The 22405-nt window shown below is 37.6% G+C and overlaps 5 protein-coding genes across 11 annotated transcripts in view; 3 read left to right on the forward strand and 2 right to left on the reverse strand.

The window, feature by feature from the left end:
• The window catches only part of LOC109853591 (oxidative stress-induced growth inhibitor 2-like), a 19512-nt gene extending 15007 nt beyond the window's left edge, over window positions 1–4505 (forward strand). For all 3 annotated transcript variants that reach the window (XM_020425858.1, XM_020425856.1, XM_020425857.1), the window contains exons 2-7: window positions 600–732; window positions 1016–1464; window positions 1594–1841; window positions 1927–2168; window positions 2253–2654; window positions 2750–4505. In XM_020425858.1, coding sequence (XP_020281447.1) covers window positions 672–732; window positions 1016–1464; window positions 1594–1841; window positions 1927–2168; window positions 2253–2654; window positions 2750–3024 — 1677 coding nt within the window. In that variant the 5' untranslated portion in view covers window positions 600–671 and the 3' untranslated portion in view covers window positions 3025–4505. The remainder of the gene's footprint in view (window positions 1–599; window positions 733–1015; window positions 1465–1593; window positions 1842–1926; window positions 2169–2252; window positions 2655–2749) is intronic.
• Window positions 4506–4900: 395 nt separating this feature from the next.
• Window positions 4901–7289, reverse strand: LOC109853593 (syntaxin-16). Its single transcript, XM_020425859.1, has 5 exons — window positions 6904–7289; window positions 6585–6803; window positions 6198–6405; window positions 5840–6096; window positions 4901–5718 (listed from the first exon to the last, which is right to left on the reverse strand). The coding sequence occupies exons 1-5, from the start codon at window positions 6982–6984 to the stop codon at window positions 5509–5511; spliced, it is 975 nt and encodes a 324-aa protein (XP_020281448.1). The 5' UTR covers window positions 6985–7289; the 3' UTR covers window positions 4901–5508.
• A 1946-nt stretch (window positions 7290–9235) lies between these two features.
• On the forward strand, window positions 9236–12784 carry LOC109853609 (fukutin-related protein). The gene is made up of 5 exons (XM_020425890.1): window positions 9236–9693; window positions 9794–10042; window positions 10100–10981; window positions 11049–11306; window positions 11386–12784. The coding sequence occupies exons 3-5, from the start codon at window positions 10517–10519 to the stop codon at window positions 12154–12156; spliced, it is 1494 nt and encodes a 497-aa protein (XP_020281479.1). The 5' UTR covers window positions 9236–9693; window positions 9794–10042; window positions 10100–10516; the 3' UTR covers window positions 12157–12784.
• Window positions 12785–12927: 143 nt separating this feature from the next.
• LOC109853608 (dynein intermediate chain 2, ciliary) lies at window positions 12928–16893 on the reverse strand. 2 transcript variants are annotated; one of them, XM_020425889.1, is made up of 15 exons: window positions 16861–16893; window positions 16669–16777; window positions 16424–16570; window positions 16171–16354; window positions 15977–16060; window positions 15709–15860; window positions 15500–15583; window positions 15226–15409; window positions 14998–15159; window positions 14778–14921; window positions 14548–14654; window positions 14274–14451; window positions 13957–14188; window positions 13621–13854; window positions 12928–13547 (listed from the first exon to the last, which is right to left on the reverse strand). In XM_020425889.1, the coding sequence occupies exons 2-15, from the start codon at window positions 16726–16728 to the stop codon at window positions 13370–13372; spliced, it is 2130 nt and encodes a 709-aa protein (XP_020281478.1). In that variant the 5' UTR covers window positions 16729–16777; window positions 16861–16893; the 3' UTR covers window positions 12928–13369. The 2 variants fall into 2 exon arrangements, with proteins under 2 accessions (XP_020281478.1, XP_020281477.1); XM_020425888.1 differs by lacking the exon at window positions 16861–16893 and having other exon boundaries at window positions 16669–16843.
• On the forward strand, window positions 16287–19345 carry LOC109853610. 4 transcript variants are annotated; one of them, XM_020425892.1, is made up of 6 exons: window positions 17321–17355; window positions 17464–17554; window positions 17943–18058; window positions 18205–18283; window positions 18361–18541; window positions 18712–19345. In XM_020425892.1, exons 3-6 carry the CDS (start codon window positions 17990–17992, stop codon window positions 18911–18913), a joined length of 531 nt encoding a protein of 176 aa, XP_020281481.1. In that variant the 5' UTR covers window positions 17321–17355; window positions 17464–17554; window positions 17943–17989; the 3' UTR covers window positions 18914–19345. The 4 variants fall into 4 exon arrangements, with proteins under 4 accessions (XP_020281483.1, XP_020281481.1, XP_020281480.1 ...); XM_020425894.1 differs by lacking the exons at window positions 17321–17355; window positions 17464–17554 and adding an exon at window positions 16287–16522; XM_020425891.1 differs by lacking the exon at window positions 17321–17355 and having other exon boundaries at window positions 17457–17554.
• Window positions 19346–22405: the final 3060 nt, after the last annotated feature.

The raw sequence follows: 22405 nt of genomic DNA on the forward strand, positions 1-22405 counted from the left end.
TATATATATTACAATCGCGAGGGAAACATGTCACGCTGAAGTTGCAATTCTTTTCTGTTTTTTTTTTTTTCGCGCACTTTTTTTTTTTTTTTTTTTTTTAATTTTTATTTACACGTGTCTGAGCGCGTCGGATTAAATTTATGAGTCGCGCGATTTAAGTATTTCTTCGTACGCAAACATTCGATATCGTTAATGTCTTTGCGCAGAAGTTGCATCTTCAGGTGTCAAGACAACTCGTTTGGACGCGACTTCGTGCGCAGAGACGTTAACGGAATATCGAGGTAATGACGTTTTTCCGCGGAATTACGTGGAATTGTAGTTAATGTCTGTTGCGCGCGAGAAAAAGAGGTGAATGTTGCTGCGTTGCAACGAGCGATTGTACATACGAGACACAATTTTGCCAGTCTCGCAAGGACAAAAAAAATTTCCGACGCGATTAGAAGTTACTCGCAGAAAAATGAGAGAGGACGTCGTTACAATAATTGTGTAATTACGCTGTAATTACGCGCCGATGTAAAATGTCATGTACACGTGACGTTACGCAATTCTTTTTTTTTTTTTTTTTTGCAACGAACTATTTAATATTTTGTTCTTTTTAGCGCGCTCGAACAAACGTACGTGAAAGATCCGAGTGAATTAGTTCCTACACGAACATTTGTATCGGGAGAAAAATGCAGAAGTGCACCAGGTCGGATTCGCTTGAGATCATGTATAAGGATGTTGTCATCATAGGTAAGCACGGGATTTATCTCTTTTCAAGAATTTTCGAGTCCTCTTGAAAATCATTTAATATCTCGACAGTTAAACAAAACTACAAGATACAGCATCGAAGAGCTTTCGCGTAATTCAACTTTGTTACTTAAAAATCTAAAACAAAATTAAAATAATTGAATATTATATAATAAATAATAGAACAATATTAAATTAATTAATTATATAAAATTAAATAAAGTAATGTGTTAATTAAAATAGTAAAATAGTAAAACTTGAAAAGAAACTTATTTTTTATTTTTAGGAAATGGCCCCAGTGGAATATGCTTATCATACATGCTCGCCGGAAACTGGCCTTACTACACTGGCGAACCTCACCCGACCGACGATATGCTAACCGCGCGATTGCGGTTCTGCTACGGAATCGGCAAGGAGCGCGGCGGAGACGCGCCGGACGGAGACGCCACCAACACCGACCTGACCGCAAACAAGCAGCATCAGTGCGGCAAAACGCGGGAAAGCGGACTGGCACACGGCACGCGCTACAAACTCGAATGCCTGTCCGCCGGTATAGAAGGTAGAGGCTCCGTTCGACCAATATCTCTTCTAATGGATCAGTTGCAGCATCCGAGCGTAGACGCCGGTTTGGATGTACCGTCGCTTTTGAAATGGTGGCCCGCCGAAGGAGATCCCGAACATAGGGTGATAGACCACGTTGTTCTCGGCAAAGGTCAACCTGGTGGCTCATGGCAGGTATGTTGTTTTGTTTTCAAGTCTCTTGTGTGTTCGCGTTTAATAAATTTAGCGCGCTACAAGCAGCTCAAAACTCGTTATTCAATTAAGCAAGTTTTCATCTTTTTTTTTTTTATTTGTTATTTCTAGTACATGGATCCTGATGTCTTGACTCTCAGTCTGAGCCGGTGGATGTCTCTTCCCGATTTGGATCTGAGAGACTGGGAAAAACTCGTCCAGGCTGAGCAGTTGGAAAGATCGACTTCGGCCGCGGATAAAGACGCGCAGCAGGAAACACTGAGCGTTCACAAGACGTCCAGTCGAGTTCCAGTGGGTACCGTAGCTGCTTATTACAAAGATTACGTGCACAGAAAGAATTTGACGCAATACTTCCGATGGTACGAAACGAATTCATACGCGATGCATACAAAATTCGTTATCGGCGTCGAACACAAATTTTTCACAAAAACACTTTTGTTGCAGCGGGACCACAGTCACTTCAATTGAATCACGCGATTGCAAGAAAGGATACAATTGGGTCGTGTACGTAAAGAACGATAACGGAGATCGATTTCAATATCGATGTAAAAAAGTGGTTCTCGCGACTGGCACGACCGACTTATCGAACCGTCTAGGTGTGCTGGGAGAGGATTCAAATTCCGATTGGGTGATACACAATCTGAAAGATCTGGAAACCAAATTATTAGATCTGATTAATGAACAAGGTATGTGAAAAAACATGCGAGATTAAAAAGTAAAGATAAAATATTTGGATATGACTCACTTGAGAGAAAATCCATTGACCGCAGGCGAGGAGTCGAGTGATGAAGCCACACCACCTGTGCTGGTAGTCGGAGCTGGTCTTAGCGCAGCCGACGCGATTATAGCGGCGCGTTGTCGCAACATACGCGTGCTGCACGCGTTTCGCAGTTCTCCGCTCGATTGGGACAAGGCGAGGGCTGAAAGGGTGACTACTTCCTACGATCGCCTGCAGTCTTTACCGGATTCCGTATATCCGGAATATCACAAAGTTTACGAAATGATGGCGGACGGAGGAATAAATTATCCTTTATATCAGTCACTGCCGGGTTATAAACTGGTCAGTTTCAATAGGAACGACGGTGATAGAAACTCGGTAGGAACGGTCGTCCTGTCCGATCCACACGGCGTGCTGCACGTGTTTCAAGTGTCCTTAGCGGTTATTCTTATCGGTAAATATTTAACGTACATATATTACAAGCAATATGCATAAATTTGTCACTAATTGGTTGAATATTAAATAGGATATAAACATTTGTTATTCTAGGGTACAAACCGGAGCTGTCATTCTTGAAAAACAACGGCGTAGGTCTGGGTTGTGATGAAGACAAACCGATCGATGGTAAATCGAATCCGATCAAAGTCGATAATTACACGTACGAAGTGGTAAAAGCGCCAGCAAAAGGACTTTACGCGATAGGACCTCTAGTCGGCGACAATTTTGTTCGCTTTATCTTGGGTGGCGCGTTTGTAATTTTTTTCAATATTTTGAACACTCTACAGAGATCTGACAGTCACTCCCACAAGCCAATTGTGTCTTAGCGAACTTTGGTTTACATAGAGATGTATCGACAAAACGGAATCGTATGATTTCTCCCTTGCTCAATTTGCATTGAAAGATCAATCGTTTAATTCTTAATATTTATACGAAAGAACTTGCTGCAAAAATCTGTTTGTACAATTTGCACTATTGATATTATTTTTATATTTCTTTTTCTCACGCGCAATCCATGCGACAAGAGAAAACTTATATTTTTCTTGAGCGTACATAAGTTCACATTTATGTATATACATAAATCCAAACTATTTAATTGTTTTGAAGTATTTTCTTCAACGAGAAGCGAAGAACGGCGAGAGATTGCTCAGTCTCTGTGTTTTCAAACAATAAAATCGCATGTGGAAAAGAAGATGACAATTCAAATGCTACGTCAGATTCATTGTGTTTTAAAATTGCGTTTTGAGCTTTTTAACATTCCATTTAATTAAGAATTAACTTAACGAAGATTAAGTAAGTTCTTTATTGATAATAACACCTATATGTAATAGGTATCATTTTGTTCTAATATATTGCATAATTGTTTTTGTCATTTATAAAACTTTTTCACTTGTTGCATTATCGGCAAATGCATTTGTCATTTTTTCACTTTAACACACACAAGATAGATAACAAAAAATGATTTTTTTTTTGTAGAAGTTTGTTAATTAAATAAGTCCATCAAAGACCATCTTAATACTTATCGAATGTATTTTTAACGTAGTATCTCTACTCCGCCATAATATACCTCTGCATCTCTTATATACTAATAAGCTGTGATTACTTTAGCGGAATACGCTTCATTATCAACATAAACATCACATATAATGTATTATATATCAACATATATAATGTATTATATATAATAACATACCTTCCTAGAGTACAAACTGTTTCCACGAAACATTTTTTATTACTTATGTTCACTTGTAAGTAGAAATAATGATTGTTATTTATATATAATTTGCGATTTTATTGTCGGAATAATATTGTCAGATTTCTTTAATCTCAACATGCGTGTGAAATGCGACGATTTTTAATATTTTTATCACGTTTTAAATTACATGGACATTTTTATATTGGATCTTTTAACGATACAAAAATTAAGAACTTCTTTTATGTGTTATATCATCAAACACATTCGTTGCGCAAAACTTTATGATATATCTCAACACATGTATTATAACAGTAAGCCTAATGCATTGGACATAACGTATAACGCGTGTTACAACAAACATGAGATACACATACCTGTAAAGTAAAATATATTGTACATAAGAAAGAATTGGAACACAATTTATAACATTTTATATAGTAATAGTGACATAATACGTGAGATTTTTAGAAGTTTTATTGATAGAAACATTAGTTAAATAATGTTTACAGGGATGAAACGTACGTATATAGATAAGAAAATTACTTAACATGCGCAATCTGTGATAGAAATTGTAATGTTCAAGAAATTGCAGTAAAAAAAAAAAAAAAAAAAGTAAAAAGACGAAATAAAACAGATATTGAGTATATTACATTTGGTTTTGTATACACACATACACACACACATATATAAACAGAATTATATAATTACTTTATTAAAGAAAAATATTAAAACACTATAAAAAGTCTTTCTTAAAAATGGTCACATATGTGTTACAGATAAATATCAAAATTTATTACATATGTATAAATACAAATAAAATATAAGCAGCACTTTTTTTTTTTTATTATTATTAGAGAACGATCTTATTTGAATAACAATTGGATACTTTTGGAGTTATAAGAAAAGTTCGGTACGGATATATAAGGTCTTGCTGCAATACTTGTTCTATCGCGATTACATTTTTAAATAAAAATAATTTACTACTTCTCTGTGCCTATATAAAAATATACAGTCGTATGAAATAAATAAGTTTGTTGTATTTGTATATTTATATAATGATATTTAATATATACACGTATTACACAAGAACTGAAACTTTCATGTACTGTGAACAAGTTTCAAAATTAGAAGATTAATGCCACAGTGATAATTAAATAACTGGTGTGTTGAACTAATTTATTAACAGATGCATCAAATGTATATGCAAATCTTACGAATGTTTTTTTTTCTTTACGTGTATCACTTCGAGAGAAAACTTGCGCACGTACTGTTTTAAAAAATACTTTTCTTCCCATATTACTATATAACAGATTTTCATATAGACGTTTTAAAATTTTATGGAACACGATAAATGGCAACAAGTTTAAGTTCTGAAAACAAGAACAATAATACGACCTTGGAAACAGCAAAGAGCCATTGTAAATATTTTAGCCGAATATAAATGACAAAATTTTAATTAAAAAATTTATATCGATATTTTTTATATTTATTTTATATTTATATTTATATTAAAATGCTCGGATGTCTCTTGCGGCCGTATTATTATTCCTATTCGAAGTCTACGCTTCCCGAGAACCGTATTTATATTTGTGTGTCCAATTATATAGTTTTTACCCTACAGCTTAAATATAATGAACAAGAAACTAAGTAATATGACAGCTGCCGCGAGAATCACGATGCAGTACAGTTTTTTATTAGCCCTTTGGTAAGAATCGGCTTTCTTTAATTGTTTGTAACCTTCCTGCACCTGTACCTGTGTCTGCTCGATGTTATAATCAATTCGATCTAAAATAGTACCCTGATCCTGCACCATCACTGCAAGATCCTACGTGCAAAAGAAAAAATTGTACACTTAGTCATTTATGTAAATTGTGAAATAATATAATATTTTATATATACGTATATAATTGTACAAAAAATATGATTTTGCATTTGTATCAACTCACCTTGAAAATATGTTTTAAGTCTGCTATACTCTGGACTATACTTCCAATTTGCTCTTCTCTCTCTAGAGCTAATTTCATTCTATCTTCAGGTTCCTCCAATTGCAACAAAACCGAGTCTTGTCTCTGCTCGCTTCTCTGCCAGTAATTGTTAGTCGCTTCATTCGATTCTGTTACCCAAGAATCTGTTGCTATGTTATCCAAAAGAGATTGGTCTTCCGCGAAGAACTGACTGTTTCTCTCTTCTCTCGATTTCATCTCTATAAAAATTTATTATGATTGAATATAAATGTAGAGCTCACACACACACACATGAGTGTATTTTTGTTACTCGTTCTTTTCAATCTATGTGAGAACATACGTGTGAGGTAATGATTCTGTGCTTGCCTATACCGAAGACCCAATTCCTGCAAAGCAGTCGAAAGGGCCATTACTGCACTGGCGGCTAGTCGACGTTCCGCAGGTTTGCTTTCGTGTCTGCCAGCCGACTTGATTGTTTGTACTTGTCTATAGCCATTGGAAAACGAACGTCCAATTTCTCGAGTTAGTTGTTCCATTTGTCGTTCTTCCTGCGAGTGATGATTACAGGCATATTTTAAAATCTCTCGTTCAGTTATTTTGTGGGACAAATATCTTACTTGATTGATACATTTTCTTTTTAACGATAAACAACACTTGTAGAACAGTTTTTCAAAATCCAGCTAGTGATGTATTTAACAAGTGACAGGTCCCAGGAATTCAAACAAACCTGAGACTTGTCGTCCAAGGTAGGTCTGGTGAGCTGCTTAGAATGCAGCTCGACCAGAGTATCAATTTTCACTCGTAATCTGCTCAGGATGTATTGTGCCTCTTCCAAGGCATCCGCCCAAGCAGGCGGCGCGCTACTGTCCGTTCTGACACCTGTGAGCTCGACACTGTCGGAAGCTCCAGAATCCGAGTCCACCAGTGCCACGCGCTCGTTAAGATTCTGAAAATTCGGATTGGGGAGATTTAAATGAGAAATCGCAGAATGCAAAGAATAACAGAAGTTTTTACGGAAGCATCAGACAGGTTATGTGTATACGTACTTGTTCGGCATAGATGCGTCTACTCTGTAGAGCATTATTCCTCATCAAAACGAAAGGCTCGGTCAGATTCCTCGTAGCCATTTTTTTAGCAGTTACGTTTCTCTTATCACAACGCAAAACATACAACCTGTCGTCGTCATTTCATCCCTCCTTTTCCTGAGCCGCGTCGCCGCAACGCGCTGGATCAGCTGTCATCTTGAAACAGCTGATCGACAGATTTGTCGGTTAGTGTTCAGGATGACCGTTCAGAAACGCTGGTACCACATACGTTTTTCTCATTATTTTATTATATTATTTCAAGTATGAACTTTATATCCGTATTGTAGCATAGAATTGAAGTTTAAATGTGGATCTAAAAAAAAAAAAAGACAAAANGAATGNCAACAGCACACGGTGTTCCCAGGCGGTCACCCATCCAAGTACTAACCGCGCTCAACGTTGCTTGACTTCAGTGATCAGACGAGAACTGGTATGTTCAACGTGATATGGCCGTTGCCGGTAAAATTCTGTCAATGTAAAACATATAAGTGCTGATCGCGCGCAAAAGAAAATTTTTTTATTTCTACTGTTTTTTTAAATTTTACAAAAAAATGAAACAAGTTACACACACATAACTATGTGTTTATTAATTATTAAAAAAATAACCAAAAGAAATGGCAACAGCACACGGTGTTCCCAGGCGGTCACCCATCCAAGTACTAACCGCGCTCAACGTTGCTTGACTTCAGTGATCAGACGAGAACTGGTACTTTCAACGTGATATGACCGTTGCCGACAAAATTTGATCAATGTAAAAACATAAGCGTCGATCGCGCGTGAAGTAGGAACCGTTGCTGAAATGCGAACAGCGAAACAAAATTTTTATATTCATTCTTTTTAGTATAACTTGAACGGAATATTAAACTAGTATATTGTCACAGTATATTATGTTTATTATATATCTCTCACGCGAGTAAAGAAACGTATTCGGAAAAGTAAACTACAAATTTACTATCAATGTTACTAAAAATATTTCTTGAACTACCAAAACGTACGCTGTCTCAAACCTTACGTGAATATTATCAATCTTGCGCGTACAAACTAAATAAATTGTTTACTTAATGTTTATCATTTAATTAATTTGATAAAAAAAGAAAATCATTTTAGAGTTGCTCAAACTTTTGAAATCGGTTGAAGGAATCGTCTTTAGTATGCAAATTTACCGTTGAGTGTATATATCAAACAAAGAGAGGAGTGAGAGCGGCCAGAACATGGCCAGAAAACTTTAACAGCTTTTCCGCCCTGTAAACCAACGCTACGGCCATGGGGTGGTGCACGATGGTAACCAGAGAGAAGCCTGAGAGCGGCCAGGTCCATGAAGCCTATTCTACATTGATCGCAAGCGCAAACGCAAGGAACAGGTCTGGTAGAATTGACTAATCGTATTGATCAAATCAGCCAATTGACCAGCGTGATTGGTCAATTCTACGAGATCTATATCGTGCATTTGTGCTTGCGATCAATGTAGAACGGGCTTAAGAGAATGTGTAATCACTTTTCCGCCTCGTAAACTAGCGCATGTCCACGGGTGGTACGCATTGAAACTACGCAGCCAGTCCACGAGCGACATGTCGGTGCGCTATGTCCGCAGCGTGCGGTTCTATTCTGTGCTATGTGCACGAGTTTAAATGGTCACTTTCTTTAAATGTGTGAGTATATTCGAGAACGTGAATTTGATTTTTTTTGAAATTTAAAATGACAGATATCGCGATGAGAAGATGAGAAAGGAAAACGGAAAAGGATAAGAAAAACCATTGCAACTTTTCGTACAACATAAATGTGATATACCAGAAAAGATGTGATAGTCAAGAAAAGAATCTTATTTTAGCGAGCAACATCAGAATTCGTGAAGTCAAATATCATCTCCTTTTACATCATCATTTGCTGCTCTGTGCTTTATAAATTTTATTTTATTTTCTTAAAAATACTACATATATATTCAAGCGCGATCGACGCTTATGTTTTTACATTGATCAAATTTTACCGGCAACGGTCATATCACGTTGAAAGTACCAGTTCTCGTCTGATCACTGAAGTCAAGCAACGTTGAGCGCGGTTAGTACTTGGATGGGTGACCGCCTGGGAACACCGTGTGCTGTTGCCATTTNTTTNGNTNNTTTTTTTAATAATTAATAAACACATAGTTATGTAACTCATATGATTTTTTTGTAAAATTTAAAAAAAATAGAAATTAAAAAAGTTTCTTTCGCGCGCGATCAGCACTTATATTTTTTACATTGATTAAGTTTCACTGGCAACGGCCATATCACGTTGAAAGTACCAGTTCTCGTCTGATCACTGAAGTCAAGCAACGTTGAGCGCGGTTAGTACTTGGATGGGTGACCGCCTGGGAACACCGTGTGCTGTTGTCATTCCTTTTGTCTTTTTTTTTTTTTAGATCCACATTTAAACTTCAATTCTATGCAACAATACGGATATAAAGTTCATACTTGAAATAATATAATAAAATAATGAGAAAAACGTATGTGGTACCAGCGTTTCTGAACGGTCATCCTGAACACTAACCGACAAATCTGTCGATCAGCTGTTTCAAGATGACAGCTGATCCAGCGCGTTGCGGCGACGCGGCTCAGGAAAAGGAGGGATGAAATGACGACGACAGGTTGTATGTTTTGCGTTGTGATAAGAGAAACGTAACTGCTAAAAAAAATGGCTACGAGGAATCTGACCGAGCCTTTCGTTTTGATGAGGAATAATGCTCTACAGAGTAGACGCATCTATGCCGAACAAGTACGTATACACATAACCTGTCTGATGCTTCCGTAAAAATTTCTGTTATTCTTTGCGTTCTGCGATTTCTCATTTAAATCTCCCCAATTCGAATTTTCAGAATCTTAACGAGCGCGTGGCACTGGTGGACTCGGATTCTGGAGCTTCCGACAGTGTCTAATCATCGATAATCGATAATCGAAACATCGCGAGTCGACGCGTGCGCGGTAAAGCGCCGCACACTTCACAGAACAGAGAACCAAATCAAAAGTTCGCATCTTTACTCGGTGAATTGATTTGAATGTGTGATACGCACAAAGCGTGGTTGTGATATCGCGGCATTCAAAGGCGGGAACACGTCCTGGAACAGGTAATTTAAGACTTTTCTTTAGTAAGACTTTTTTTTTTAATGGATCGATTCGTGTAGTTCGTTTGCACAAAACGTGGACATTCTGGCGCTTGTCGATGGGAACGCGCGAAACACGCCCGTGGCCGTTCTCGAGTTTCTGTTTTTGATACACAATTCACTTCGCAACGCAGAAATCTAGATTAACCTCGATCGCTTAACCTCAAAATAGCACTCGAACGACTCGTGGGCGTTCGTCCGCCTACGTAGAGGAATAAAACTTAATTGAAGCATTCAATCATCTTGTATGTGCGTGAGATCTCGTTTAATTGAACGAGATGACCCGTACGTGAGTTTAACATGGCGAATCATCGTCTCGTTGCGCCAATAACGTCTTTCGACGAGTTGACGCACGTTCGCCGGAGCTCGAGCACGTCGGAGTGAGATGCGGCGGTTACATCGATGACATAACATGAAACCGCTTGGCGCGCCGCAATAATGCGCCTCAAAATCATCAGAGTGGTCCTGGTGCTCGCGCTGTTAGGCAACATCATCGTCTGGCACAGGATATGGCGGTTGTTCACGGCGCAGAACACTCTCGGTCTGCTGACGCCAAGCGTTGCGACAAACGAACCGCCGCAGAAGCTTCACCGGCGAATAGCTCGCATGGTCACCATAGTCATCAGACAGTTCGAGAGCTTCGAGAACGACGTGGCGTCATTGGTGGGATCCGTCTTGAATTCCTTTCCGGGAATACCGATTCTGATAATATGCGACGAGCTGCCGTATCCGCCGTTAGAACTAGATTTTACTAACAAGAGCATGAGAAACGTCAAGCTGATCAGCTTGCAGCCTGAATTCAACAAGTCCTTCGAGGAGAGAAATCCTCTCTTCTACATACGTACCAAGTTTGTCTTATTCTTGCCTGACGCTACTAGATTATCGACTAAGCAAGTTGTACAGGTAAATTCCTCTCGTGTGATGTAAGTGTTTGTAACATACAGACTTATTCTCACCTGTGTTTTTGCAGGAGACTGTTTCACAAGTGTCAAATCTAGGAATAGTTGTTGTACCAGTAGGTAAAATTGTCTTGCATTGTCTTGAATTAGATTTAAGAGTGAAAGAATGGAGTCTGAAGGTAACGCGAGTCACAGGAACGGAATGCGATAGTGTAACAGGCAAGCATGTGACTATGCTTGAATCGAAAATTTTGAGAAAGCTGTCAGATCCCTTCCTGCTGCCTTTCACAGACTCATTGTATATCCAGACAACGGCTATTGGCGCAAAGGTTTGTGATTCGTTTGTCATATATACATACACAAATATTTCTAGCGTTTCGTATTGTGTATGTATTTTTATACGTATAGGTACACATATTGAAAAATTATCAATTCAACGAGGGAAAACCGCTGTACAGAAACCAACAAGCGCAGGTTAAGGTGCAACAGCTGTATCGCGCGCGAGAGCGATCGATGTTCGAAAAATTGGGAATAAAAAAAGTAACCAGGGCTTCCGGTTCCGTGGAGTGGTACGGTTGCACGCGGGAGACCGCGAGGTGTTTCGGCTCGGTGATAAACGGCGTACCGTCGTATATCTATCAGCATCGATACACACCGCCTTGTTGCCTGGCTGGACTGAGAAAAGTCACCCATCACGTAATCGACAAGCTGGAGGAAGTTGGCATACGATTCTGGCTGGAAGGTCAGTCGTTACTGGGAGCCATGAGGCACGGCGACATTCTACCGTGGGATTACGAGGTACAAATCGGTCTGAATCGGGACGATCTGGCGAGATCGCCTTGGCTGATGCGAGCCACGAGCAAGCCGGTCGTCGACGACGACGGTTTTGTTTGGGAAAAGGCGACGGAGGGCGAGTTTTTCAAGGTACAGTACTCTCGAGTGAACCGTTTACACGTGAGTCTGTTGCCGTTTTACGCGTGGAACGGCTCGATGACGAAGGACGCGTGGTTTCTGAAGAATCGGAATTTCCCAGAACACTTTCTGCATCCGATGTCAAGCATCGACTTTACTGGTAGACAAGTACCGTGTCCGAATAACATTAGGGACTTTCTAGAGCTCAAATATTTCAAAGGTGTAATAGAAAATCCGGAGTTGTCTAGTAAATTTGTCGTCGATTAGTTCATTTTTGATTATACGAATGCGAATTCATTCGCGGTAGGTACATGACGGAATTGTTGTTCAAACAATTTTTTCGCACAAAAACTGACATTTTTCCAAAAAAAAAAAAAGATCAGTCTGTATTTATTGTTATCGAAATTGACAACAGTGTTGTGTGTAAATGTATCCAATCGATACTAGGAGTTATTTATGCATGTGAGACATTGACGTCTTTTAAACAAAAATTGCAATTTGTCAGCAATATTCGTCTGACATGATGACTTGTTATTGTAATATTTCTACATGCCTTATTCGGATCCTTCTTCGATGAGAAGCAATGACAAATAACTATTGTGGAATGTTATTTCTGTGTCTCTGAATCATTCGATTTGGAATAGGGTAATTCGCAGACTTCCATTCTTGCATGAATCGATCTGTTAATATTGTGCCAAATGAACTTCGTATTTTTAATTAGATTTGCAAATATATATATAGATACATTTTTCAAGTGTATATATCCATACTTCTATTATTACAAATAAGGTAGTTATTGTTTATTATTGGACAGATATATATATATATATTAGATAATATATTAGAGAATTTTACTCTAATCTCTGTGCTAGAGAAAATGAAAACTGAATATTTAATATTTAACAATTTGAGAGAGAATTGAAATCTCATATATTTTAAACATAGTTTATTTGTGATATATTGTAGCATTTAATAATCTCTTGAAACAAATCCACAATAGAATGTCGGAAAAATAATATTTCATAAATAATATTTATATAATAGAGAATCTTCGATTATCTCCAAGTTCCGCTAAATAAAAGATTAATTATAATCTCGAGAAAGGGAGAAGAGACTTCCACATATAAGAATTAAAAGTTGTGTTTTAATTATAGAAGAAACAATTATGTAAATAATATATTTTATTTTATATTTAGTTTAAAACGAAAGTTTGTTACATTACGAGCAATAAACCTGAAATATTACTACAATATAATGTTTCTTAAGAATTCAGACGGCAATTTTAGAGATGTGAACTGCTAATGGAATAAAAAGAGAATTATTCTCTTTTTTGAACTCTATTGCATAATTAGTGCCAATTTATTTATAAAAATATATATGTATATGTATTCGTCTGTTATAGCAAATATTAATAAACCACTATTGTTTACATACAACGGGTTAAAAATCTCCCTCTATGTGTGCGTTTTGTATGTCCAACTTAGTTAACCGTTCGCACGTCCTTAGGCGGAACAAGTACCGGCGGTTCGCGTACGAAACTGAGCAGTTTCTCTAATTTCATAGATTCCAATTCCGTCTGCGACAAGTGCAGTTGCTTCTTTGTCGGTTTCACTTTTATTCGCAAATTTGGAGACAGTTTCAGTGTGTTTACAGTACCCCTGCGAAAAATTTATAGTGCAACATGCGCGTGAAAATAATTAAGTAGAGAATAATTCGCGTCACACTACTCACTTGTCATCGCCGACTATTATGAACGGCAGCACGTTGTTGAAAGCCAATCGGGTTAATTTGTTTTTTCGCTTACTGACAACCTGCTGACTGCAAATCGGTCTGTACTTGTTGACGTTTAAGTCGAACACGGTGACTTTGCCGTCGTTTGACACGCAAGCGAGCACCGTCGAGCTGTACGGCGCCCACTGAACGTCTCCGATCGGAACACCCAGGTCAAACATGAACAGAGGTTCTCTGTAAGGTTCACAGTGATGTGATAGATGTAGAATAGATAGACGTAGAATCATTTTTATATCAAATATAATATACATCACACTTTCAGGAGATACGACTCACGGTCTCTCGTCTTCCCAGATCTTAATTCGCCAATCGCCGGAGCAGCTGGCGAAAATGCTGGAGTTAAATTTGTTGAAGACTATTCGATATACCGGCATGGTGTGCGCCTCGTGATACGTTCTCATATAAATACTACTGTACGCCGTGTTACATTTATACATGGTGCCCTCCTCCGTGCCGACTAGGAAAACATTCTGATCAGCGGGATGAAACGCGATGCACGTCCCGCATCCTAAACAGTTGCATTTAATTGTTTACGCTTTAACGAAACATTTTTTAATCGTCTTTTGTGATTATTCGAGCTTAGACATAATTACCTTTCAGCGTGATCAACGTGCCATCTGGTCCCGGTATAGGCGGCCGATCCAGGAATAACGTCATAACGGTGGTGAGGCTGAGGTCGTTCTGATTTAACACCCAATGATTTATTTTGCCGTCGATGCTGACGCTGAAAAACGTCAGGTTTCCATCCTCGGTGTCGGGAGCCCAGCGAATCTGCAATCGGAGTAATTTTTACATAGTGTTTTTTCATAGATTATTCTCTTTGGATTGTTGCAGAATGTGTTTTATAAGTTGACAGATTCAACCGACCTCCCACACCAACCCTCCGTGCTTCTGCGCAACGTCGTTGCTTTTATACTGAGGCGCGGACGACGGTAACATCACGTTATAAACCGCCACTGCTCCGTCCATAGTACCTTGTGATCGTTATTTAATTAATTAACACATTAGAATTTAATTAAAAAGTATTTATAGCAAGATTATATAGTCTGAAGTTTTAAGCAAATATTTGTTTGTACGTTTTCTTTGTTTTTGCATACCGATAACCAAAAGATGGGAATGTTGAACACTGAAGTTCAGGCACATTACAGGGGATTCTGTTGGACAAATCCATTCTGGATACGACGGATTCTTCAAGCTGAATAAGCACACTGTGCCATTTGTAATTGAAGTGTTGAACGACACTGAAACAATAAGTGTGTTTGTCTGAGAACACTCGCAAAGAACAAAATAAATAAATATATTTGATCAAACACTAACGTGTCCCAAAAGCAACCGCGAAGAGATCGTAGTATCTGGTGTTGAAACACATGTCCGTAATGTCGTGTTTCTTGGTCTTTTCGTAAGAAAATTTCCACAAAGGTAATAAAGAGCCCTCGCCGGCCTTGAACTCGTCGCTCGGATCGTCCCAATATCTATAATCTATTAATGTTCGATAACATACGATAGATCAAAAGTTGTATTGCGAAAGAAAGATCAAAAGTTTACCTTGCGATATATCGTCGAAAATATTTTGGTTTACCATTCGTTCTAGTGTTTTTGCTGCTTGTAGCATTCTGTTATTCAGCTCCAATGATTCTATCTGCGCCTTCTTCTTTATCTCCTCCTTTTTTTGTGTTAACGGTACTTTTTTCTCTTTTTCTTTTTCGCGTTGTTGCTGAGCGTAATCTTCCTGTCAATAAAGGTAAAACCTCTCACTAGTTTTTGCTCATTTTTGATTTATTGTTACCGACTTATTAATTGTTAAAAGAAAATTGAGAACCTGATATTCATCAAAGATTGTCCACTGTAAAATGTTAGCGCTAAAAGTTGCGGTAGGCGGAGGTATGGTTTGTGTGCTCATGTCCTGCAAAATTAATTTTAAATATTTCTTATTTTAGTCGATACTTCAATGATACTCTTTAAAATATCTTCAAAATCTGACGAACAAGTGCTTGAATCCTTTTAGCTCACAAAAAAAAAAATACATGCCCTCATAGGATTATGATATGTCAATGCCGCTCTCTCGCAGAAATTAAATTGATTTGGTATTTTTTTGGGTTTTATTTTCTCCGCATCTTCTTCCTCAGGTTCTGGCTCAGCCTCGTGCTCAACGTCGGCCTCCACTGTCTTATCTATTTCTTCTGTTCTTATAGAAAATATATTTTTTCAATTATTCAATTTTTATATATCAAAAATATAATTGAAAGAAGAGAAATTCCCTCAAGTGCGACTGCAATTCAGTAATTTGTTCACGCACCTTCTTCCTCTTCTTTGTCTTCAGTCTTTTTTTCTTCTTCCTCTTCGTCATGCTTTGGTTTCTCACTTACATCCTTCTCTTCAGCTACGTCCGTAGCAAATTTTGTGAAATTAATACATTTATTTAATACAATGTACACACAATTATTAATTCGTATAAAAGATCCTTCCTCTCTTGTCGAGAGAGAATTTTACCTGCCAATTCTATTTTTGCACCTTCTTTGTACACTATAGTGCCAGTAACGCTCAGAAGAGTCATTAAATGCGGCGGAGGAGGTAATCTTACAAATTCACGTAACTTGTATGACCATTCAACCAAGGAGTCCGGCACCCTTGTGTTCTGTATAGTCAATACTCTGGCAAATTCCTCTTGCAATTCCTAAAATTAACAATCGCAAAAATGCAGAGTCGTTCGAAACAAAGAGACAAAACAAGAAGTCAAACGCACCGCTTCCGTCAATTGCAGTTGATCTTCTGGTTTAAATAGAACTTTTCCTCGCGTCCAATCTGGACCCAAGTCACCAGCACCCAAATCTTGGCGCGATAAGTGAGTCTTTGTACCTGAACTTAGATGCTTAAGTTTGGCTTCACTAAACTGAAATAACATTTGTGACCCAATGTGATGTATACTGTGACGTATTTGCGCAATTTTACATAGCTATTTCGTTTCAAAATGAGTATCTTATTACGCACCTCTTTACTCATCACATCTGACACTTTTGGAGACATTTTCTTGGGTATTGTTGGTGTCATTGTTTATTTGTGTTATAAAAACAATATGTTGATCTGCTATAAATGGATTCTACATATTTTGAGATTTAAATACAAAATATTATAAATGTTACATACAACCGCGACAACTGTCATTTATACATGCATACTTACAGTTTAAATTTTAATATTGTTAATATATAATTGAATTTACTGGTAATAATATTGTTAATAATTGAAGGCAAAGCAAAGAAACAGCAAAGAGACAAAGTATTTAGCAATATATACACAAAGATCTGATGTGGATTCACGTGAATCTTTTTTATTTTATAAATTCAATTTACTCTTCTTTTTAACAATTTCTACAAACACATTATATGGGATAAATGTATGATGAAAACATCAACCCTTTACATACGTGTCATTCAATACTGAGAAGTCTGTTATGGTTTCCTAGGATACACCCCATCAGATCCTGATAATAAATGTCAGTCTGTATCAATTCAAGTAGAAGTAATATGTTCGAGTTTTAAGCAAATAGAAAATTTTTATTTTTTGGGAAGTATGAAAATAACACACACAGAGATTTATAGTAGATATATTTTACAGTTTATTTAATAATTTCTCATTCTCTAACATGTGTAATAATACAATAAGTATAATTAATAGGTATGTGAGAATAAAATGTGAGAGATATAAATAAGTTATCGAGGATACAAAGTGATTTAAACTGGCGTTAATTGTTTTTAATGTGTGATATTTTGACATTGCTGACAGACACTCGTGTTAGGTTTTTGCTTCTCGTCGTCCATCCTTACATATTTGGGGTTATTCAATGCCAAGAAAATCAATAATAGACTATACAACGGTACGTGTGCAATCCAACAAGTTGCAAGACGATTATTGTGTAGAATCGTACAAATATTGTTGTCAGAAAAATGCAAAATGTATTGTTTCGGTCGAGTTTTCTAACAGAGAGTGATGAGCACTATTTTTAGCATCTGCGAATCTTGCAAAATTTCTTGTAAAATTGCGTCGCACAGTGACACGTTTTCTTTTATTTGACACAACCTATCAACTTTATTTTATTAAATATCCACTTTTTTAAATGTGCTAAAAATTGTGATACTTGTGTTTATAATTGTGTTTAATAAGTTTTTATGATGACATTCTGCCTTCACTTGACTTGTCAATAAAAATATACAAATAAAAAACACAAATAAATAATGTTAACAAGTGTTTTCTTTCTGTTCTAGATGAATTAAGAAGCCAAGCTTCTGTGTGTTTATAAATGCCTTGAAGCATGGAAGATAGTGGTATTGACAGTGACCCTAAAATTGTTAATCATGTGGAAGATGAGAGATTATTCTTGGTAAATCCCTTATGTTTTGATAAAGTTGCAAATAGTTATTATTAAACTTATCTAAAAATAACGCTTGAGCAATAATAATATTCACACAAACTTTGCATACAAGCAAAGCAAAAAATATCTATTATACGTAACTACTTTCTTTGCAGGGTAGTGACAGCAGTTGCAGCAGCAATCACACGCAGACTTCTCAACGGAATACAACCAAACAGTTACAAAAGAAACTAGGTATTCAAATCAATTTTTATGGTGTTTTATCGCAAAACGTGAATTGTGTGCATGTATTTTTACATTGTGATTTGCAGAAACACGTATTGAACAAGCAAAGAGAATTCAACGAAACTCAGATTACGTAAAGCTTCCAAAATATGACAATGATAATACAAGCAGTTCTTCTGGGTTGATATCAATCCAAAGATTGCCTATACCGCATAAAAACAAGGAACACCTTCCTCTAGTCGAATACTGGCACAGTGAAAGCGAAAGGTATTAGACACGCATATATAAAAGTTTTCTAGTTATTTATATTAACACAATACATTATTTCTATTAATTGTGTACTTTGTATATTTTAATTATTATGTTATTTGTAAGAAAAAAATTTGTTCATATTTGAAATTTGAATGACGTATTCCGTATTTGATGATATGTTGAAGTGATGGCGAGATGACTCTCTTCCCGGCGAAATCCAAAGATTCCTCAAAGCACAAACAAGATCTCACGGACACGTTTAGCATTGGAGAATTAAGCGACGAAAGCGAAGATTCTCTGAATCTGGACCCGGCACAGCCGCCACGTCCGTTCATGCGAACTTATGTACCTAATGGATGTTTCGCTTGCCATTGCCATATATTGTAATATATAGCCCGAATTAGGCCGGATATGTACGATACGCAATTTTGAGAGACTTAAGTGATTCTTATTTAACTCTATCTCCGCTATTTATAAAATAGTTGTTGAAAGCGCACGTAATTTTATTGAATTTTTTTACGAAATCGTATTTTTCTGAAAGTTTATCTTCGGTTATGTAAAGTTAATTTATTGTATTATATATGAAAATTATTGTTCTCAGAGAAAATATGCTTAAATCATCAGACGTATTTTACTGCACCGCTGTCTGTTTCTCAAGTCTCTCCCCAAGTAGAGTTTCTTTTTTTTTCGTTGATTTCGACGTCCGAAACACTTTGCGGTAAGAGCAAAGCGCAATTACGGAGTGACGCATCCAAGCAGCAAGGATTAGTCTGTTCCGAATGAACGCAACGATTCATTGGGGACACAACACTGTCTTCTTCGTGATCGAGGCAATTATCGACGAGGAGGATATTATTCAAACGGCGTTTCCCAACGTTCGCTAGCCATCGGTAACACCGGCAATATCTATTTTGCATGAGATCTCGCGGTCGGTAATGTCCGTTGGATTTTATGCGGTTTTATTGCTCAAGTGCATTTCGATCGAGAACCGGCAACCGACCAACGATGCAAAACGACTTAATACATCAATCAATTTCCGTACGCACATTTGTACGCGTTATTATCGGCGTAAGTTCTGTTTTTATTTCGCAAGTTAGCTCTCTCGTCGATGATTATCCTCGGCAATGCCACATTTCAAAAGAGAATACGAAAGGATGGATTTTGAAACGTTGCCAGCCAGTCTATGTGGGACGCGGAATTACGAGTTTGTGCTGTGCGTTACACTTTTATTGAATCGCGATGTACGTAACATGAAGAGGAATTCGCGCATCGCATGAAACGCAATACAGGAAAACGCACGACGGCGAGAAAAAGAAATGACCGTAATTAAACAGCGCAATTGACGGATATATATATATTTTTTTTTTTTTTTTTTTTACCGTTCCGAGGATCGTGCGGAAACGTGTTTAGCAATGAAATTGCCATTGTAGCTTTGCGGAATCGAATTTTCAAGTCACGGAAAATTACGGGTTTGACGAAGATCCTCCGGAGATAATTGAAGACTTCCTCCGCTGCGCACCGAGCGATTTACGGATTACGTTACTTCTCGGTAAAGGTCACCCCTCATCTGTTTACTCGAAACAATGACCTCATTTTGTCATGCAAATGCAATTTTTTAGCACATAGCAAATTTTGTTACAATATTTATTCATTTTAATAATTTCCTATTGTCACATCTAATTTTTATGTCTTTTTCCTCTTTTTAAGTAAATTCAAATAGATTTAAATTTCAGATACGAATATATTAAAATATACGAGAAAAGAAGTTTGCTGAATCCGCATGCTAATTTCTCGGAATAAAACAAAGTTTCGGTGATACGTGAACATTAAGAACTTTCTAAAATGCGTAGCTGAAACGTGTTCGCTCAGTAAATCACGAGTTTTCGCGTATATATACAAGCGGCGAGCGAGAAACAATGCCACGCATGCTCAAAAGAACTTTTCTAGACACGCACAATGTGCGCCAGATGGTTCTGTGAGATATCGCGCGGAGGTACCGGCGAGGGAAGGACGGCCTCGTAAAACGTGCCCGAACCCATTCCGTTACGGAACACTGAGAAACGTTCTTTTTTTTTTTTTCCGCCGCTTCATCTCGATCGCGCCACGAAACGCGCATTGCGCATGCATTGCGCTCCGCTTCCCGTAAAAATCCAGCGGATTCTAGGCAAGTGCTGATAAAGCGCTTATAATTTTACATGTTGCTTATATTTAATTATTTTATTTATATTTTATTATTATATCAGTTTTTTTTTAAATTTTATTATTAAATTTAACACAAAAACTGCAATTATTTTTCTAACAACCTAATAATGTTTTTTACATTGTTTTTGCTTTTACAAAATTTCAGATAAAAATAATCGAATATTTCTAAGATTTAGCTGAGAGGAAGACATCGACACGTACACACACGTGTGCACGAGATAGCACAACGGATACGGACGCGTGTTTTTTTTATGTTACCTCGAACAGCTCCTTTGTGCAATCCGAAATTCAACACGAAAGCGCGGAGGTGGCGGGATAGCGCTCTAATTAATGGCTCGTGTATCTGAAATTTATTCCAACCTCGCTCTCGCTGGTATTCTACCGAACTCGATTTTTAATTAAGCCTCTGCGCGGCAGCCGGGCAATATGCCGGCGCATTAAACAAGCTGACCCTCATCCTTCCCACGAGAATAAACACATTTGTTGTGTTAAATTTTCATAACTCCACGGACCGCGCTGCGCTGCGCGACGCGCAACACCGCGCAGCGCAGCGCGTGATGCATCGCGTATGAATATTTAGATGCGCTCTCGCATGTTCCGCGTATCTACACAGTGGTCCAGGTGTTTCAACCTTTTTTCTTTTTTTTTTAAATGATAGAAAGAGAAAGAATATATAAGAGTAATCATCTCTCTTAAATTGAAGTGATTTAATCCTCGACTAAATTTCTGCTGAAATAATTATTAAAGTGAAGTAATTGTAATTACACGTATTAACGCACGTAATTACAATTATTACGTTTTTGTTATTTTAATCAATTAAAAGATTAAAACTTTACGGTTTCTTATTTTGACTTTATTGTGGTTTTGCAACACGTATCGCTTTTATTCTTTTTGCGAAAATAATTTAATTCTTTGTTATTGTTTACACTAGTGATTGTTATGCAATTTTATAGAATCGAGGAAAGAAAAGACGAGGAAACCACCTTGCTAATATTAACGAGAAATCCGCTTTGTCGATTCGCGATTGTAAATCGAGAAAAACGCATTTGATGCAATATAAATTTGGTTTCTTCCCCGATAGGGGGAGAACGCGCGATAATATCGGTAACGTATAAGCGGTTCTAATGTTTGTTTATTCGCGGACAACACACAGAGGAAGAGCGACGACGACGAGTCGGTAACGAAAATCCGAAGCGTCTACCGACTGTATCTTTTTCGCGGTCGTCGTTTTTTTTCAAACTTGTCAGTCCCGATCTCGCGCGATCGAGCCCCACGATGGCGCGATGGCTGCGCGCGTTTCTCCTTCGCGATGAAAAACCGCAAACCACTTGTCCGTTTTTCTCTCCGCGCTCGCGGAGAGAATGAGAGGAACAGAGGAAGAAACGGGAGAGACCGATAAGGTAAACGTGATATATACCGATCCGTTCATTACGTGTTCACGTAAGCGTGACGAAAAATCGTCAGGTCGATACACTCTGTAAAGCATCTCTGCGATTCTGTCGTGAAATACGCGTATTTGAATACGTAAAATCACACATCTTATTTTCCGAAGTTGATTTTTCAATTGCGGAAACGAATCGACAGACAATAGAACGGAGTTAAAAATCCGCAACGTAGACTACAACATATAGTCGAACATTAACATATCTCATTAACATATCTCCGTAAAATAATCAT

The sequence above is a fragment of the Pseudomyrmex gracilis genome, unplaced genomic scaffold (genome assembly GCF_002006095.1).
Source record: "Pseudomyrmex gracilis isolate BER0280 unplaced genomic scaffold, ASM200609v1 scaffold_51, whole genome shotgun sequence".
Classification (NCBI taxonomy): Eukaryota; Metazoa; Arthropoda; class Insecta; order Hymenoptera; family Formicidae; genus Pseudomyrmex; species Pseudomyrmex gracilis.

Bases quoted from the DNA above. Each gene is read 5' to 3' on its own strand.
- LOC109853593 (XM_020425859.1), bottom strand. From the start codon at position 6,984: ATGGCTACGAGGAATCTGACCGAGCCTTTCGTTTTGATGAGGAATAAT. The intron at 6,406-6,584 runs GTTTGTTTGAAT...CATCACTCGCAG, and splicing joins CCTTGGACGACAAGTCTCAG to GAAGAACGACAAATGGAACA. The intron at 6,097-6,197 runs GTATGTTCTCAC...AAATTTTTATAG, and splicing joins ACAGAATCATTACCTCACAC to AGATGAAATCGAGAGAAGAG.
- LOC109853610 (XM_020425894.1), top strand. From the start codon at position 17,990: ATGGAAGATAGTGGTATTGACAGTGACCCTAAAATTGTTAATCATGTG. The intron at 18,284-18,360 runs GTATTCAAATCA...TGTGATTTGCAG, and splicing joins ACAGTTACAAAAGAAACTAG to AAACACGTATTGAACAAGCA. The intron at 18,542-18,711 runs GTATTAGACACG...GATATGTTGAAG, and splicing joins TGGCACAGTGAAAGCGAAAG to TGATGGCGAGATGACTCTCT.
- LOC109853609 (XM_020425890.1), top strand. From the start codon at position 10,517: ATGCGCCTCAAAATCATCAGAGTGGTCCTGGTGCTCGCGCTGTTAGGC. The intron at 10,982-11,048 runs GTAAATTCCTCT...GTGTTTTTGCAG, and splicing joins CGACTAAGCAAGTTGTACAG to GAGACTGTTTCACAAGTGTC. The intron at 11,307-11,385 runs GTTTGTGATTCG...TTATACGTATAG, and splicing joins CAACGGCTATTGGCGCAAAG to GTACACATATTGAAAAATTA.
- LOC109853608 (XM_020425889.1), bottom strand. From the start codon at position 16,728: ATGACACCAACAATACCCAAGAAAATGTCTCCAAAAGTGTCAGATGTG. The intron at 15,861-15,976 runs GTGCGTGAACAA...CTATAAGAACAG, and splicing joins AGACAAAGAAGAGGAAGAAG to AAGAAATAGATAAGACAGTG. The intron at 14,922-14,997 runs GTTAGTGTTTGA...TTATTGTTTCAG, and splicing joins CGCGGTTGCTTTTGGGACAC to TGTCGTTCAACACTTCAATT.